We start from the raw sequence: 19,717 nt of genomic DNA on the forward strand, positions 1-19,717 counted from the left end.
TCCAGTACTTGAATTTTAAAAACTTGCTTTGGACACATCCCTTATGGATTTGTCTACCAAACAGTCCCATTAATTTTCATTTGAAATAACACATTTCAATATTAGGTGAATGTTGAATTTGTTGGAGTTTTGAGATAAGTTTCCTGCCAACAAAATAAGGAAGATTTTAGTTTATCAAGGCACATTAATGCTCTGCATTAAATACATTTTAGACTTATATAAAGGCTAGACCAGATGATTTGCTGTGCCTTAAAATAACCACCACATCTTAAGAGAAAACAAATTTATGTATTTAAGTTTATTCCTGAACCCTGAAGCTATCCTCTAGACCTACATGTGGCAGACATTCAAACACAGTAATCAAGAACAAATGCTGCAGCCACTGCCTATTATTCTAAACCTCCAACAGGAAGCTGTTTCCTGCAGTCCCTGTGCCAAAATCCAGTAAGCCACTTTAAAAGAAAGTATGATCAAAGAAGCAAAAAGAAGCCTCACAACATCAAGACTGAGAGATAAAAAGACACTCTGTTGAGTGCCCTGACCCCTTCTGGTAAGACATCAGACCAACTGCACTGTAAGCTCCTTAAATAAAGCAGCTCATTTTTATTCACAATGACAACATGCATCAATACTTAGGCAGTACGTTGGCAGCAATACAAAATGAGAGTTTTATTGCTTCTCTTCGAAATTCTGGAGATACGCTATGACACTTCCTGGTGCAAAGAGAAATCACCACGTGTCTGCTGTGTTTGAGAAGAGTTCAACAAATAAATCAAGCCAGAATGAAAGGTAAGCTTCCAATAAGATCAATTTGGGCTCAGTAATGATTCTCACTCTTGATTTTTCACATAATCTCCCAAGAGTCCAGCACATCTTGAAGACAGTAAAATTTGCATAGTGCTTCAGCAAGCCCACATAAATGAGTGGACAGCAACAAAAAGTCACACAAAACATAGCAGGCTTTATTATCAGCTCTTTTTTTCTTTCACAGTTTGTGTAAATCCGCCCCTAAGAATGTAATCAGGAAAAGACTATAAACATGATTTCTATCTACTGGAAGCAGCACACATTTAGAATCAGTCTTCTTCTTCATCCTGTCCCCAAAAGTATCAGTGGAAGGTTCATACGTTCACCTTGCTTTCAGTGACTGAAAAGGATCACTTTTTCAGGTCAAGTGGATGTGTGACGTATCACTAAGGGTTTAGCATCAGTAGGTCAGACATTAAAGAATCATTGCCATTGCACTCAACACAGAAAAAATGAAAACGAAGTCATGCATTTCAGGTAAGTCTCTCTGGTTTCTGATTCCCAAAAACCAAAACCCAAAATTCAACCAAGCCTTGACACCCTGCCTCAAGTGGTCTTTACTTACAACTCCCACGTTACATACCACAATTACATTAAGTCATGGCCTTGAATGCTTTTGTTGTCCTCTAAACTGCAAAGATATCTCCGTATACATAAATGTATCTGTTACTGCTAAAATGCACGGCATGTTACAGTAAAGTAGGTGATGTGGATGTTCCACAACTTATTTTGTTAAAATCTACTTTTTTTACTATTAATAATAATTATTAATTATTAACTACTAATAATTCGTAATAATTATTATAATGTTAGCATTCTCTTTCATCTTGTGTAATGCAAAGATTGGTCATGACAGATGTTTTCCTCCTCAGAAATTAAAAAAGAACCTACATCTGTATTAGTATAATTGCTATGTATACATGATGAGGACTGTGGCAGCTCCCTGTTGTGACACTATTTCTTATTCATTCAGTTTATCTATGAGAACTACTTAGACGTACATAGCTCTTTACAACAAAATAATGCATTGGTCATTAAAAACAAACAATCATCACATGCACAATTAAGCAATCATTCCAAGTGTTCACTTTTAAATAAGAACAAAAAATTTATTTCTTCCAATTTCTATGAATAGTTTCATATTTTTACATTAAAAAAAAAATCAAGCATCTATAAAAATACATTTAACTTTAAAATATACTATTAAAAAGAGCATAGTATTTATATCTCATTTGACTCACATGATATAGATGTTGCACAAAGAAAACTAAACTCTAGAGAATTTACTGTTAATATTCTTTTTTATTTTTAACATTTAAATTTTTAGTACTGAGGAAATGTTGGGTCAATTCTACTGGCCCAAGACATGAGCCCCCCTTTAATATCCTTAGCTAATACAGGACCAAATTCTTTGACAGGTAACTCCTGCAGAATTCTTACAGCCTTCTGGGAGTCATTTCCTAATTTGCAAACAACATACACAGGAAAACATGTTTGGCCATCAGTTCTCTGCTTTTCTTCACAAATTCTTTTCTGTAAGTATTCCAGATATTCTTCATCTTTTTCCTCTAATTTACTCAAAGGAATGTGGACAGCATGTTCCAGGCGACAGATATCCACTTCAACCTGCGGGCGAACATCTAGCAATACATGAGGAATTTGCCCATCCAACAGTTTTTTGTATTCCTCAACAGATATCCTGTCTTTGCTGGACAACAGATGTAAAGTTCTACATTTGTCTGTCGCAGAAGAGCCACAAAATGCCTCATAATCCTGAAGGCAAGTGACAGATGGATTGTCACCACAAACAGCACAGTCTGATCTTTTCGGTCTTAACTTGATGTTGCGAAACCGCCCTTCCTGGGCATCAAACATCAGCATGAACCGATTGAAGGAGGAACCCATCCCTGAAACAATCTTCAACACTTCCAAGGCCTGAATACACCCCACGATGCCCGGCACGACACCCAGCACTCCCCCATCCGCACAGTTAGTCACCGTCTCTGGTGGAGGTGGTTTGGGGAAAAGGCAGCGGTAGCAGGGCCCTCCCTGGTAGTTGTACACGACCAGCTGCCCCTCCAGCCGGAGAGCACTGCCAGACACCAGGGGCTTCCCAGCCAGGACACAGGCGTCGTTCACCAAGTACCTGGTGGGCACGTTGTCGGAGCAGTCGGCCACCACGTCGTACTGCCGCACCAGCTGCAAGGCGCTGCGCGGACTCAGAGCCCCGCAGTAGGGCACGTACTGCACCGTGGAGTTGAGCTGCCGCAAGGCCGCCGCGGCAGACGCGGCCTTGGGGAACCCCCGGCGGGCCTCCCCGTGCAGCACCTGCCGGTGCAAGTTGCTCGTCTCCACCACGTCATGATCCACCAGCCCCAGGCGGCCCACGCCGGCCGCGGCCAGGTACTGGGCGAGGGGGCAACCCAGACCGCCGCAGCCCACCACGAGCACGGAGGAGCGGGCCAGCAGCAGCTGTCCCCGCACGCCCAGCTCAGGCAGCACCAGCTGCCGGCTGTACCGCAGGATATCGGCGGGACTCAGCGCGGCCTGGGCGGGCAGAGGGGGGAGCTTGGCGGGGAAGGCGGCGTCGGCGGCATCGGCACCCTGCTCGGCGGCTCCACCGCACTCCCCCGCCAGGACAGCAGCTAACTGCTCCCGCAAGCTGCGCAGCTCCCGCTCCCGCTGCTCGATCTCAACACTCAACCACGCCGCCTCCGCACCGCCGGCCATGTCTACGGAGAAGGGCGGGCGGACCCAGCTTCCGCCTCCGGCCGGCGACTTCCGGCCCCGCGGCGAGCGCTGATTGGCTGCGCGGTGCCGGGAGGAGCCGCGCTGTGACATGGCGGCGCGCAGTGGCGATAAGTTCTCGGTGCTGCTGCCCACCTACAACGAGCGCGAGAATCTGCCGCTGGTCGTGTGGCTGCTCGTGCGCACCTTCCGCCAGAGGTACGGCCGGCTCGACGGCCGGTCTTAGCGCTGCGAGCACGGCGTCGCAGCCTTGATATGTGCCGTAGCGTAGGCTGCCGTCTGAAGATCTCGCGTTCTGTTTCGCGCCGTATGAAGCGACGCAGGGGAGGAAATCGGTCCTCCGTGAGTCCGCTTACGAGGTATTTCTGGTTTCAGCGGGACGGACTTCGAAATTATCGTCATAGACGATGGCAGCCCGGACGGGACGCAGCAGGTTGCCGAGCAGCTGGAGGCGATCTACGGGTCGGACACAATCGTGAGTCGCGCTTCTTCCCGTCTCTCCTCCCGCCGGGAAGCGCCGGCAGCCCTCAGCGCCGCGTGCCGCCCCGCAGCTCGCCGCCGCTCAGCCGGGCGGGGCGGTGGAGGCGCGCGGCTGTTCGTCCATGCGCTCCTCCGGTACCGGCGGCGCTCGCTGCCGCCTCCGTGCGCCGGGGCGGGCGGGGGTCGGGCCGAACCGGTCAGAGCGCGAAGGCGGTGAGCGGGCGGAGCTGAGTGCATCTCCTCGGTGTCCGATCGGCGGGCCGGGACGTCCGTTAGCGCAGCAGTGCGAGGCAGCCGCGGCTCCTCGTGGAATTGCACTTCTCGGTTCTGGCCCTGATCCGCTTTAGCCACCGAGTGTTCTTCTGTTCCTCCCGAGCCGAGGCAGCGCCGTGGGTACAAAACTGCTTTCTGTCGCAGTGCGCTCTGATTGAGGGCAGCACGTTCAAGGAAGCAGGAGAGGAATCGATTTTCCTTTTCTGTAGAAGTTTCAACTCTGACCATCACGGAAAACAACCGGGGTGAAGGGGGAGCGGGAACCAAAACAATAATCAGCAGAAGCACCAATGATAGGAAGTGATACGGCCCTGCAGGAAGGAGGGTACTTAGCACGGGTTAGGAATCTGGTTTGCTCAACTTCTGAAAGACAAATGGTGTTCTTGCATGGTCCTTACTCCTCAGGTACATCTGTATGCATGTGGGAATCTTGACGTTGGTGGAAGTGTTATTTGTGTTGGTACCATGCGGCATCGTGCTGTGGCAGAGTGTTCACTGTTAGTGCTTAGCAATTCCTTTAAAGTAGTGGTGTTAAGAAGGCCTTTGTTTGGGTTCTTAACTGTACACCTGATGGTGCAACTTGAGGAAATCCTTCAATTGCAGGGATGGTACTTTTAATAGGATGAAATGAGAATAAAAGTAAGGAGTTTATTTCTAAATATGACACGACCTGTTTCATGCAATAGTTTGCTTTTCCTGTGTTTTCTCTGATTAGTTTATTTTTATGTATCAACTAGATTTCTAAAAAGGAAAATGAGTTTTTCAAGTATTTTTTACACCTAAAAATATAGAATTCAAAGGTGTCACAAAAGTAATTAAAACCTGTTCTTCAATTAATAGATGATATATTTTTGTGTATCTTGCAGCTTCTAAGACCCAGACCAAAGAAGTTGGGCCTTGGTAAGTCCTTGTTAATTATGGTTTGTAGTAAGTAAATGAATATGTAGTGCTTGTGGTGCTTCTGAATGTCATTTCAGGTAGCAGCCCACCTATCAAGTCTTGTTTCTCTATGCATCCCTAGTGCAGTAGGGTGACAAGGCCAACACTTAAAAAACCTAGTGCTGAAATGATGGGGGGGGGAAACAAACAAACAAACAAAAAAAACAGCTTTAACATTTGACTGACAGTGTATCACTTTAGCAGTATTTGTTAATCATTTTCTGGTGAAACTTAACGATTTTAAAGAAGAGAAAGCTGTGGCTAGAAGACTGCATGTGTTAAAATACAGATGGAAATTCTTTCTGTACTGTTTTCATCAGGCACTGCCTATATCCATGGAATGAAGCACGCCACTGGGAATTTTATTGTTATTATGGATGCTGACCTATCTCACCATGTAAGTTGTATTTTACACGTAGGTTTTTAATCTATTTTAATTAAATCTTTCTTTATTTCTCCCCCTGAACTCCTTTCTCTTATTTCATCTGTTTTCTTTCTATTTCAGCCAAAATTTATTCCAGAGTTCATCAGGTGGGTCCTTCTTCTAGTTTAAACATGTAAATGTTTACTGTTTTGTAGTAAGATTTGAAAGCTGTTTAATTGTAGTAAGAAATGGTCAGGGCAACACTTCCAGTACAAGTGATGTGACTTCATTAGGTTTGTTCCAAAATATCCAGAAAAAAAATAATTTCCTACTGGACTAAAAAATCCCCAAGTTTAAACTAACAGAGAACATGTGTGTTGCAGCACTCTTCTTTCTTGTAATGGTGGTTCAGCTTAGAAAACTGCACTTATGCATACATATATATAAAAATAATCATCCAGTGCGAGTGATCTCCTTGTGTGAATGCAGGAATATTGACTGGAGGACCAAGTTCACATTTAATTGTCAAATACTTCCTTCCTTCTGTTTACCTCTTACTTTCCTCTCCCTGTAACACTTCAACTCATGAGAAACAGTAAACAGACTCAGGGTAGTTAAATAATTGTGAACTTTCTTGCTAAGTAGTACCAGAGGCCAAAAGTGTTACAGCTTGGCATGATTTGTACTAGGGATAGTTCCAGACCTATTTTTCTCCTTACTGTGGGGTTGTGTAATTTAAATACTTAGATCAGATCTTAAAATCTGAAGATTATCCTAGCTTTAAAAATGATAGATAGGTCAGTATTTATAAACTAGTCTTTGGAATTCTGTTACATTGTTGCTAAAAGATAATCATAAGATACTTCAAGATAGTTAATTGTTCTGTAATAAAGAACTATTTTAAATAATGGTCATAACTGTTGTTTTGCTGTGTTCTCTCTTTGTTTAAAGGTTTGTAAGTGTACATCTTATACTGAATGATCGCTTTTTATTTTGAAATTCCTACTAACTTCATACAAATGTTCTTCCTGTTTTTCTGATAAAAACCTATTTCTAATAGAAAGCAGAAAGAAGGCAATTTTGATATTGTATCCGGAACAAGGTATAAAGGAAATGGAGGAGTATATGGTTGGGATTTGAAAAGAAAATTAATCAGGTTAGTATCTTTTCTAGACATCTACACCTAAATTTGTTACTTAGAAATTATTAAGAGCTCCAAGTACAGCTCTCAAACAATAACTCTATGTGCGTTGAACTGAGTCTCTAATAGTACTGGGTACTGCAAAATGGTATGAAATAATGGAAATGTGTACAATTTGTCTTCAATTAAAACCATCAGGAAAGAACTTAACAACAAGTTCATGATAAAAACAGCTGGCTGGTTCAATCTACATATCTACAGAGCATCAATTTGGGACGCTTCTCTCTCATCTGAAGAATGAACTGAGACTGTGGCACATTTTCAAGTTTACAAGACATGATTAGTTAGCATTTAGATCTGCAATGGCTCTTTCTCTTAACAGTAAATCTTTCTAAATCTTTCTGTTGATACTCTGATTTGCCAGAATCTAAGAATTGTCTAACGTGATCAATGTCAATAAATCATTACTCAGACCTTACTGGAAAACAGGTAAAATGAGCACTAGGGAAATGTTTCACCCAGAAACCAGAGGAAAGCTATGTCAAGGCCATCCAAGCAGGTAGAGGCTGGCATCTCACTTGTGTAGGGGCTCACAGGTTTTGAGGAGCTAATCAGCTAGTTTGTTTTGTATCTCTTCTCCTCCCCACAATTGAAGAGAATAAGTATAAGTTAACACCTGTTTCCTCCTTACTGTAAGGAATTAGAGCTGGAGTGCTGTTAGTGTAATCTGGAGATGGTGACATAGGGACAGTATCTGGATTTCTCCTTCTGTAATGGAATAACTGCTTATCTTCTGGTGTATCTAAATAGAATGCATACATGCCTCTGCTTCTCTTCTTTTTTTTTTAAGAGAGAAAATGAGAAAACAGTGGAAATTACCAAGGAAACAAGGAAATTACCAATTATCCTTCTACATCATGCTCTACAATGTAAAGCATGTGCACATCTGATAGCACGTAGCTGTGAGCTACAGAAGTCAGTTATGACTATAACTCTTGCAACATTTTTTTTTTTTAAAGCAGATTCTTCCTCGTTATACTATGAAAGCAGAATAAGCTGAAGTGAAGTTTTGCTTTTCTAAATCTAGGTGTAACATTTATCCAGGAAACATCTTTATTCTCTCACAGTGAATGTTAAGGATAAAATGTAATTATGACTGTTGTCAGATTTGTTTTGTATCTTAATACAATGTGTAGTTGTACTGACAGGTCTACTATAAGCAAGCATACAGTAAACCTAATTTCTAACAATCTAAGAATCATTTTTCCTTCAGTTGTTCAATAATCTTAATCGTTTAAATTTGAAAAACGTAATATTGTGTTTTCACTTTAAGATAAGCATTCATTAATAAAATATAGCATGAAAGTATATTAGAAATACAATTGTTTCATATTAAGCAATATATATGTATATTTTTAAACTTATTTTCTGGAAACTCTGCTTCATCTTCCTGAATTGTGAATGGGCTATTTTGACATTTGTTTCCTTTCACAGTCGTGGTGCCAATTTCATAACTCAGGTTTTGCTGAGGCCAGGTGCATCAGATTTAACAGGGAGTTTCAGGTATGGTATGCAAACTCTATTTGAAATTAAGAAACTGCTATAATAGGAATTGGAGTAAGGTCTTCTTTATTGAAGGCTGTTTGAGAAGGGTGTAAGAAATAGTAGACCACGTTGCAGGAACTGTTTCTCCAGTGATTTTGTTTATTATTATTTTTTTTAAATAATGATGGTATGAACGAATGATTACAGTTAAGATTCATAAATGCAGAGTACTGACTTCTGAAGTTTGAGCTTTGTTTCGTTTCCTTTGTAATTGCTTTCAGGTTATACAGAAAAGAAGTCTTACAGAAATTAATGGAAAAATGTGTTTCTAAAGGCTACGTCTTCCAGATGGAAATGATTGTTCGGGCCAGGCAGCTAGGATATACGATCGGAGAGGTATAGTAAAACTTCTGTTAAGTGTATTGTGCTTTCATTTAAATGCAGTTACAGGTTACGAGTACAGGCTGAGAGAACTGGGGCTCTTCAGCCTGGAAAAGAGAAGGCTTTGAGGGGACCTTCCAGGACCTGAAGGGGGGCCTGCAGGAAAGCTGGGGATGCCCTTCTTATAAGGGCAGGCAGCGACAGGAGGAGGGGAAATGGCTTTTAACTGGAAGAAAGAGATTTAGACTGAACATCAGGAAGAAATTCTTCACTGTGAGGATGGTGAGACACTGGAACAGGTTGCCCAATGAGTTTGTTGATGCCCTCTTCCTGGAAGCACTCAAGGCCAGGCTGGATGGGGCTGTGAGTAACCTGGTCTGAAGGGAGGTGTCCCTGGAACTAGGTGATCTTAAAGGTCCCTTCCAGCCCAAACCTCTCTATGATTACTGGAAGCGTAGCAAATTCTGAGCACCTCCAAGAATATGCAAGATTTCAAATTACTATGAAGTTGCACAGTTTTTCCATCTTTTCCAGATGACTGCCACATAGGAAATTCCACTCGCTTATTCCCTTGTCTGACAGGACCTTCCCTTTTCCTGTTGCCATTTCTTTAGGTGTTATTTTATCAGGTTCTTCAAAGAAGAGAGAAATTCCAGATGCACCATAAAACCTGCACTTAGCCTCCTCTTTCCTCCTCTTTATTGTAGAGACACTTCTAGCTTGGTTGTCTCAAAGTATTTCATTTTTTCCAGCTTTCCAGCTCTTGCAGCTACCCACTTGTGAACTTTTTTGATGTGCTGTCAACTGTCATTAAAAAAACAACAACAGTTATATCCCATATTCCCAGCAGTCTTATTGCTGCCTGTTATATTTCACTGAATTGCTCTTGATAGTGTCTGAATTCACTGAAATTCTCTTTGCAGCCAAATCTCAGAAACAGTTCATCACCATTTTCATGACCGTGAACTGTTGGAGAACTCTGTTCTGATCCTTTCTAAATGTTGTGTACTGCATTTCTGTATGAACATTGGGTATTATACATATTATATTTATACAGTACAGCAGACTTTCTGTTTTTTTTTTACTCATGGAGTGACAACACTATGCTGACTGTAGCTGGGGTTTGACCTTGAATTTCTTTGGTTTTATCATCCAGCTGCATTCACATCTTGCTTTTTAATATTGGTGAATGAAATACTCATCTGTCTATACATCCAGTACTGAAATGCAGGATGAGAAAAGTTCTTATGTGTTTTGAAAACACTAAAATACACTTCTTTAGTTTTTAAAAAAAAAAAAAGCAGTCTTGGCTTGCTTCTATCTCTGTGTGCTGCTGCACAGATCTTTTTTTCTGCCTACTATTTGATCTCACCACTCGTTGATTTGCATGCCTCTGCTGGTTGCAAAGCATCAAATGTAAGATGCTTGTCTCCAGGTTCAAAGCCTGACAGACTGCCTGCCTGCAGTAAGCTTCATATCTCTGAGGCAGTGTTGGGACATACGCTCTGTTCTGTAGAGGGATCGTTGTGCCGCCCTCAACAATTCCTGTTATGTTCCCAAGGAAGCAGTCTCCTTCCTCCTTTAGCCTCTCACATGTGGGATGAGTTCTGATACCCAAAGGGTTGCTTCATTATTCTACTTTATCTTTAAGACTTTCTTTCTGATATCTGTAACAAACTCAGAGTTCACATTGCTGCCACATACTGATAAGTAAGATTGTTGTATTATTTGGGTTTTTTTTTTTTTTTACTTTTCTGTTTATCATCTCTATATTCTAACTTCCTGGGGCAGGGTCATTTTCCATCATCTTCCAAGTCCTTTGATGAAGTATTTCCTGGCATGTATGTTCCTAACACTTTATGGATAGTGAGTTAATCACTTAATGAAAACAAAATGGATTTTTAAGGTGATTTTTTTTTTTTTAATCCTGTAAATAATCTATAAAATGGCCAAAGGCAGACAAAGTGCATATTCTTACAGGCAAGTCCTACCCCCAGCTGCCATTTTCAGGCATCACCTTCTTGCCAGTGGCAAAGCTGATCAGAATGCTGTTTCAGGGCAGCAGGGGATATTTGCCTAATAGAGGCACTGACTTAAAAGGTATTGAATTTACCTAACAGGGGAAGCAGCGAAGATTGATTCTGAGCCTCTAGAATTGCAGTGTGCTTGTGCTATTAGGTTTGTTCTGCCTATTGTGTCATCCACCCACTGGGTATTGTTCTTGGATCAGCTTTGAAGGTGGTAAACTTAATATGTTCATGCTGCCCAGCTACAGGCCATCATTAAAGCCCTGATAAGAGGGACTGAGATAAAGGAAGCCAGTCTGGTACTTGTGTACCTCACTTGTATAAGCATGCTGTAGCTTGAAGTCCATATTTTGGTTTGGTTTTGTATTGCAGAATTTCTCATTATATATGTTTTGAACCTTAAAAATAATATTGCTTTTTTCCACAGGTTCCTATTTCATTTGTTGACCGTGTCTATGGAGAATCTAAACTAGGAGGCAATGAAATAGTCTCCTTCTTAAAGGGACTCTTGACGTTGTTTGCTACCACATAAGATTTGCTCCTAAATTCCTTTCTTTAGAAAAACACTTTCTGCCATTGCTATGGTGCTTAGAATATAACAGCAGAAGTTTGATAACTTTCCTGGTGACCAGAAGACCTGCTATAAACTAACAGTTAAACAAACCAAGAATAATTAACTAAATGGACTGTATTGCAAAATGCACCTTTCAAAATAAATGAACTGTATGTGAAACTAGTCAAAATAAAGACATATACCCTATACTACTTTTGTATAAAAAATGATGTCTTAATAAAGAACACAAACAGAGCTAAATGATATTTTGCATTCAGAAATGAATTGTTATTCAGCATAGGTTTAAAGATGACTTTGAGCTAAAGACATGCAAGGTCATAAATATAGATTTCTTATTTTTGTTCTGTGTTCTGCAGATAGTATTTTCAATATATAACAGTGAGATGGCTTTCTTTCCTCAACATGGACATCCATGGTTCTTAGAGTTGAGCAAAGGTATTTTTCTGAAACTGACAGCTTGTGTTGTTCAAGAAGAAATAGAGATAAACACAATGATCTTTGAAAATTTATTTCAGAGCTGGAAGGATGGAATATTCTTTGGGTAAGAAAGAATCATTTCGGAATATTTTTGTATTGTGTGCATGTCCAGAAATAAATGATTCTTTTGTCCTATTTTTTTTAGAAATTTAACTTTTTTAGAATCTAAAACAAGAGGATAACATCTTGCCCATGTTAGGGTGATAGAAGATCCATGTCACCTCACCAAAGACATCAGAGAGATTCTTCTTGTGTCAGATAATATTTTGCAGTGTAACAGCTGTACTTGTTCCAGATCCTGATGAAAGAAATACAGCAATGTAATCCTGTTTGTGTTTCACTGTTTGATCTCGTCAGAAATGATGAAGCCCTTGCAATCAAATATGCATTTTGGGAACAAAAGTAAAAATAAGTTTTTTTTAAAAAAGGGCAAAATTATTAATAAAGTTAAATTATTCTGATAATGGCTTTTATGTATGAACATACATCCTCAAGATTTTTTGGTGGTGGGAAAGGGTAGTTGTTTCCTGAAGTAAGTATATTCAGTGGGAGAGGAGGATCACCACATGTCTTAACAGTTGTACTTACTTAGATTGTATCTGTTTACGTTCCTGTAGTATATTAAATGTGGTTGTTAATATTCAACAAATGTAGCAAAGCTGCAGATAAATGATAAAATCCTATTTCAGATAACTAGTTAAAAAAAATAGATTCCACTACATGACTGAAAGTAAAACCACAAAGCTCCAAAATGAAAACTTAGTACCTAGTGGGCTGTTTTAATTAGAGATGCTCCTTCAGTTCTTTACTGAAGTTATACATATTCTGATATTTTTCTCCTTTTCTGAGCACTCAAGGCAAATACTTTGTTTCATTTGCTTTAAAATAATAGAAATGTAGCTGTGGATTTTGAATGGCTGTAATTCAGTTACATGGAGGTTCAGCTCTATGTTCTGTCATTTGCCTGTACTTTTTGAGCAAGTCCTGCTCAGCTGTGTGATTTATCAGATCAGACTAGCCTGCACCAAATTAACATACAATCTCTGGGTGTAGAGGCCCACTGACATCTCATGTGATTAGATTTCATCTATCTATCCTTGTTTGGAGCATTCGTGGCATCTTTTTAATTAGCAAATAGTTTTTAAAAGTTCATCCAAATTTTCACTAGAATACATGCTGAGACTCAGCAAGATCGTATTTTCTCAGACTTTTGTGTAACTGATGTCCATTATATTAGTTCTTTGTGATCTAACTGCTGTGAATTGGAATGTACATGCCTAGTAAATTTCCCTAATTGCAAAGTCATTGTGCCTACTTATGAGATGGTGTTTGAAGTAAGATGATCTACATATAAATTAGGATCACCATACACAGTGTATTCTGTGGTTTGTGGTATGTACAAGTTGGAAGCATGACTGGCTGGCAGGCAGATTCTGACTGTGCTTAAAAGTAACAGAATTAAGTCATAAAGAAAGAAAAACCTACAGCAGGCTTTCCACGGCGCCAGTACAGAGGTAGAAAATGCTGTTGAAAGTGACGAATAATAACATGGATCCAGTGGAAAAAAGCAGAATTAAGAATTTCACTGCTGAACTGCCAGCTGCAGAGTAGCTGTTTCTTTCCTTACTTACCATTTAAAAAGCCTGAGTTTAGAAGTAGCTGCTGCTCGTGTGCTTGGCCCTCTGCGCATGTGGAAGAGAGAATCATAAAATAGTATTGTGTTAATGTTCAGTCACTGTGGTGACTAAGAACATCTGATTCTAATATATTCCCTGTTTGAGCACTTCAGAACCTCACCAGTACTCAAGTAAGTATTCTTTAGGTAGGAAAACTTCAAAAACAAGCTCCAAGACTGCCTTTTAACTAAGACCTTCTGCATGCACTGCTGTGAAAATTTGTAAAAAATAAATATTGTAGAAGTGTAGCCAAGGGTCAGAGTTCTATTAGAAGTCCTTCTTCAGTAGAGCTAGTATCTTTTATATACAAAATGGGATGAAATAGCCTTCATGTAGTGCTACTTAGGCTGTTTGGGGGTATTTGCCCCCATAATATAAGGTATAAGCCCTCTGAGTTACTTTAATTTGTTCTCAACTTCTTTTAAACAAGCCTCTTTGTACTGGAAGACTGCTTATATAAATTCTTGGCATAAAACAAACAAGAAAGAAAATATATTTTAGGCCAGTATTTTCCTAAAATACAAGAAGTTGTGTGAGAATAGCTGTGCTGTCTGTAAGCAGTAAGAAATACAGCTACTATGATCTTTGCCCAAACATACCAGCAGTCAGCAGTATAGGGTCTTCTAGGGCTAGAGGTCACAAAGGTCCAGACATGGTCATGTTTTGTGGATCAGTCTGGTTGCTTTTTGAATCCCTTTGTAGTCTGCTGCAGCATACTGTGGCAGTGAGTTCAGCAATTTGTACAAGTATTTTGTGAAGTACTCTATTTTAAACACCTAATAAGTTCATCAGATGTTCCCCACTGTTTTCCTGTTTTCTCATGAGACGCTGCTTTTTCTCCATGTTGTACTCAGTCCTGTTTGTTTTTTTTAACTCTCAAAATATTAGTAACAGATTACAATTCTATTGTTGTTAGGGGTTGAGTGCCCAGAACTCCATGCAATGTCTTAAATGTGTACTGGGGATTTATACAGCGGCATTTTAGGTTTCAGTTCCTTTCTTAGTAACATTGCAATACTCTGCTTGCCTTGTTTTTGGCCACAAAACTCTGAATTGACATTTACAGGAAATTTTTCACTCTATGTCCCTGGTTTTACAGTTCCGCATAAATCAGCTTTTCTTAATTACATCCATATTCATTTCCTATGAAAGCACAATGTACTGCTAATGTACTTTACTTTCTCTGTTATACTTCCTTAAGAATCTGTGTCTGCTAGCACTCAATCATTTGGCAAGAACAGGAGCTTTAGTTCCTTCCTGGCTTAAATCTGTGCATATCATGGCTGTGTTTGGTTGGGCATGCCAATGAAGAGAGAGGAGAAGAAGGTAACTCACGTTTTCTAACTCACATTTTCTACCAGTAATACATCCTTTCCCCTGAGCAGCAAACTGATTACTTCCTTTGGCAAACAGGCAAGGCTATGGGGAAGAGACCTCTTCTTGTTATTGTGGACTAGTGGGTCACTGATGTGTGAGCAGACTCACACACCAGGCTCAGTTGTTCAAATCCATGACAGAAGCCAAAGTGTGTGCTAAACTTCAAGAATGCAGTCCCAGCAGAACTTGAGGTTACAGAGCACACTGCAAATTTTTGCATAGTTTCACACAGCTTCTTATATTATCCTTAACCCGCGTGAGGTGCTTGCACTCCATGTGATTTGTGAGGACATTTCAGTGTACATCTCTAGTCAGAGCTGTGCTAAACGACCTAAGCAAGCTTGTATTGAAGATGTTTGTTGTACAAACTGAAGCCCAAACTTTGGAAAGAAACACACTACTAGGGGCTGCTGAAGTCGATATCACCTACTGTCAATGGACCTGATCAACTACACTGTGTGGCAGCTGGGCTGTAAGCAGCTCTGGTCTCCTCATGCCCCTAACATATTCAAAAGCTCATGCCCTGAGATGTGGAATTTCTCAGTCATGTGAATCGCACAAGGACAAGTTGAATCCTTCTGACTACATCACTATCATCCCAAAGCTGGGACAATCGCTTCTTCACAACCAAGCCCTGGTTAACATACCCAGCTGAACTGCAAATCAGTAGAAAAATAATATCCTTAGTTTATTTTATTTGGGTATTGGGATGAAGAGTTGTCTGATCTGAAGTAGTGGGAAGTTGGCTTCAGTTTTGGTTTGTTTTTAAAATGTGCATCTGTAATCTGTGCCTGCAATAAAGATGTGCCTAGTTCCAATATGGGCAATACAATAGAACAGATTTTCCAACGGACTGTGTAGAAAGCCAAATGCAAGGCTGCACAACCTTCTGTGTATCAACAGTAAAAAATAGCAATGACTAATCAATAATATTTATCTAAGGGTCTATCAAGACGACTAGTGTAAGCATGGATTGAAATCTTGGCACAACTGAATTAAATGACAGATTGCCTACTGAGTTTAATACATTGGACTTCAGCAACAGCTTTTCACCAGTTAGCATTTCAGAGCAGTAGGCGCATTTTAACATTAGGATCAATAAGAACAGAATGCTTATCGGACATTATCACTGTGTTATGACACAGTACCGTCAAGGTGTCACACTGTAGAAGACAAGACTAAAAAAAGGTAATCACAGAACTTCTATAAAGCACAGAAACTTTTGGAGCATCATTTTTTCCTCTGTGACCCTGTCAAATTTCACCTTTTTTCTTCAGGCATCTTATGTATTGTGATTGTTATTATTCAGAGGGAAGTAAATTGGGAGTGGGGAGAACAAAACTAAATTGCAACATTTAATCCAAAATTAGACCTGAAAACTTAGCTCCACAGAGAAGGATTTCAACAAAGCAGCAAAAAGCAAAGGTATTAAAATGGAAGGTTATTCCTGCAAGGTTAGCTGTAGTGGCAGTTCAATAGAAATTGGTGACAATGGTGCATCTTAAAAGACTTGTGTTTGGCTCTCAGCACTTTCTATCCTTCATTTTGTTTTGTTTGTTTTCCTATGCCTCTAGCAGCAGGTGAACACAACTGAGAACCTGATGTTTGCTGGGAGGCTAAGAATGGTTATCTAGTTCCTAAAATGATGTGCTCTCAGAAAAGGAAAGATCTGAGCACTAAATGATACTTCTGCCTTTGTCTTCCAGAACAGGAAAGATCTTGACTGAGCTCCTAGTTGCTGCTAGAGAATGCCCAGCTGCCTTCCACCCCCCACTTCCATGCAAGAACAATTCACAAATAACCAGATTTACTAAGTACCTGGTGAAGTTCATGTTGTGACTCAAATGTGTTCAGAGAGCTCTCATTTCTACTCCATTTTTCCATTCTGCTTGCTCTTGCGAAGAAGGCATATGGTGGTACTTTTGATGGGCTGATCCTGTTAAAATAATTTTATTACTTGGTATTAGAGCTTGAATGCAGGAGAAGTAAAAGACAAGCTGCGTGAGAATGCTAAATTACTGAAATTTTGAACTTAGATTAGAAGTCTAATTATCTATTAGTCTAATTGTACAATTAGACTTTTAGCTTACATCTTTCATTAAAAATCTGAATTCTGAATTCATTTTGAAAGTGTTGACAACATGGAAGGTAGCAATCTTATATCCACAAAAATAATGTGGTTTGTCATGGCAGAACATCACCTCCAAAGGACTGTATATTTGACTGACCAGCTTCCAAATGAAATTTAAGTGTTGTTTATGACAGATAGATTTCTTACTGGTCTAAGAGACGTTCCTTCCTAGTTATCCTTACCAACTAACTAAATCAGTCTTATCAATTGAGAAGGTCTCTTATCACAGACCTTCTCAATATGAGGGTTTTGTTGTGTTTTTTTTTTTTTTTTTCCCTTAAAGACAAGGGAGGGAGGGAATGGAGTGCTCAGTGTGAAGGCAAAGTTCTTCCCTACTTTCAACTCGATACAGACTGAATTTGGCTCCTTCCTGGTGATTTTTGCCTAAGTTGTCTTCATGGAAGAATGCTGACAGATGATGAAGTGTTTTAAATGATGAAGGAGCTGGAGGGCTCCATCCCTGTGAGTCTGGGGATCTTAGTGCTGCTGAGGATTAACCTTAACTGTATTTATTATATAATTAATTACGTTAGGTGCTTACAGCCATTGATAGTTGGCTGAGTTAGTTTACATTTAAGCAAAGACAGTGCTGCTGCTAAGCTAATACGGCACAGTATTAGTAAATATTTACTGTGCCCAGTAAATATGGGCACAGTTTTGTCCTGAACAGGAGCACAACACACCTTCAGTCATACCTATTCAACTTGAGAATGCTAATTGTGTTGCTGATAAGTGTTAAATGTTTAGCCTCCTACAATGCTACGATTTTACTGGTTGTCAGAGCCCGTTGTGAAAAACAATACCCACTTCCATGACACAAAATGCATATTAAGAATATTATCATGAATTTATTTCATTCTGTACACCTCACTTACACACAGCAGAAAAATGGACTCAAGGCTTATTTCTCCTTCTTCCCTGCTGCTTGAATTTTACCTTTCAAATCAACCTTCTCATACAAGCTTCGTATTACTCTTATCTTTCTTTTTAACGTGATAAATGTTGACAATGGTGGTACTGTGCAAATCATCCAGAAAACTCTCACTAAATGAGAGCAAGATCTTGCCCATCACTTCAGGATTCTTACAACAGATATTGTCCTATCCTCACCTCAAAATCTTCTCAGTCCGATCCTCACAGGATTTATGCCAAAATAGGCAACGGCTCCCACTTGCTCAAGCTGTTGCTGCTTCATTATTTTTCCCTCCTGCTCTTCTCTCTGCCTTAAGAAACTCTGCCCACATCACCAGTCTTGTGCACTGAGCAGCTATTTTTGCATTCCGGTGCTTTGCTTTCCATCCATATGCAACTTAATTCCTCTCGCACCAAATTCCAGTTTCTGCAACCCTTTCCAGTTTGCTTTCTCTACAGTTTGCTTTTGGCCCTAGTTCTGGACTGGGTACCATCATCAAACATGGCTGGAAAGCTTTTTCCAGATGGAAATTCCTGGATGCTGTCAGCTCTTGAGGAAGTGGTCAGAGGGCTTTCAGCCAGCAGGCTGCCAGCCCAAAGCTATTCTGGTGAGCAGCGAGGAACAGGCACAAGAGACAAAGTTCCGCTGGCAGTCTGATGCACTTGCAACCAGAACTGAGGTGGAGAAAAGATGTCCAGAAGCTCTTGATTTCCCCTGCTGAACACCCAACTATTCACACACAAACTCACATGGTGTCTGTCTCCTTAATCGTCTATAAAATCTAACTGCTATTTCTAATTTCATTTTTGTATTCCATGGAACTTTGTTCCACTCACGGCATTTCTGTGTTTTCTGAAATTCATCTTTCAGACTTCAGGGATTTGTTTTTCTGGTGCTAGGGCTCCAGAAACCCGCCTTTCTTGTGTTAAGTCACAATTTGCTGACGCAGCTAAGTTTTGTGTACATCCATTCTATTGTAAAACAAGACTTTCCATCAATTTCTGATTCTTACGGCCACTGATGCAGACAGTGAGAGCATATGGTGAAATGAAGGTATGAGCTGCAAGCAGTGTGCTTCCAAGCTGTCGAACTAGAAATTCTTAAGGTGACAAATAAAAGGTCACCGAAATCTTCACGAAAGCCACTTATGTGAGCTGCCATCAGCGCAGCGATGGAGCTTGCAGGATACGAGCCACGCGGGAACGGGTCATTTGATGCTTCATGCTGCCTGAGCCACGGTGCCTCTCCTACACGCGTAACGCCCGGCACCGCTCCGAAGTCACACGTCGCTCCCGCCGAGCGGGAACTTCGCCTTCCCTCAGCTGTCGCTGGGCTGCGAGCTGCAGCCGCGCCCCACCTCCCGCCACGGCTGCGTCAGGCCGCGCTCCTGAAGGCGCGGAGCAGGACGGGCTACAGGCCGAACTCCGCCCTCCTTGGCCTCGTTCTCGATTCCCGCCCTAACACCTCGGGTGACCTCGCCCCGCTCGAAGTCTCCCGCCCCGGGCGGTGCCGACGAGGCTCGGGAGCGGCGGCGCGCGAGGCGGGACGGCCGGCCGCGCCCTGAGGCGCCGCACGAGACGGAGCGCCGACGGCCCCGAGGTCACGTGCGCGGCGCGCGGTCACGTGGGCGCGCGGCTCACCAGGCGCGTGCCTCCCGCCCGACGGCGGCGGCGGCCCCAGGACGGGATGTAGTCCCGGCTGGCGGCGGCGGAGGAATAACCGGGCGGCGCCAGCCCCCGCTCCGGCCCCAGCCGCAGGGCGCGGCGCCTCCTAGCGGGGCCGGGGTAGATCCCGCCGCCGGCCGCCTCCGTCCTTCTCGCGAGAGCCCTCCGCTTTCTCCCCCCCGCCCCCCCGCCCGCTCGCT

The 19,717-nt window shown here is 41.5% G+C and overlaps 2 protein-coding genes and 1 long non-coding RNA gene across 3 annotated transcripts; 1 reads left to right on the top strand and 2 right to left on the bottom strand.

The window, feature by feature from the left end:
• Positions 1 to 226: 226 nt before the first annotated feature.
• Positions 227 to 3,648, bottom strand: MOCS3 (molybdenum cofactor synthesis 3). Its single transcript, XM_031615964.2, has one exon. It carries the CDS (start codon positions 3,646 to 3,648, stop codon positions 2,131 to 2,133), a length of 1,518 nt encoding a protein of 505 aa, XP_031471824.1. The 3' UTR covers positions 227 to 2,130.
• DPM1 (dolichyl-phosphate mannosyltransferase subunit 1, catalytic) lies at positions 3,620 to 11,470 on the top strand. The gene is made up of 9 exons (XM_031615975.2): positions 3,620 to 3,753; positions 3,931 to 4,030; positions 5,175 to 5,208; positions 5,568 to 5,644; positions 5,753 to 5,778; positions 6,672 to 6,767; positions 8,247 to 8,315; positions 8,579 to 8,693; positions 11,133 to 11,470. The coding sequence occupies exons 1-9, from the start codon at positions 3,647 to 3,649 to the stop codon at positions 11,235 to 11,237; spliced, it is 729 nt and encodes a 242-aa protein (XP_031471835.1). The 5' UTR covers positions 3,620 to 3,646; the 3' UTR covers positions 11,238 to 11,470.
• Positions 11,471 to 11,819: 349 nt separating this feature from the next.
• Positions 11,820 to 19,446, bottom strand: LOC149915651 (uncharacterized). Its single transcript, XR_016472033.1, has 4 exons — positions 18,051 to 19,446; positions 16,628 to 16,745; positions 13,388 to 13,438; positions 11,820 to 12,054 (listed from the first exon to the last, which is right to left on the bottom strand). It is a non-coding gene; the product is annotated as an uncharacterized LOC149915651 (long non-coding RNA).
• Positions 19,447 to 19,717: the final 271 nt, after the last annotated feature.

Source organism: Phasianus colchicus, chromosome 17 (assembly GCF_987193195.1).
Source record: "Phasianus colchicus chromosome 17, bPhaCol1.hap1.1, whole genome shotgun sequence".
NCBI classification, from domain to species: domain Eukaryota; kingdom Metazoa; phylum Chordata; class Aves; order Galliformes; family Phasianidae; genus Phasianus; species Phasianus colchicus.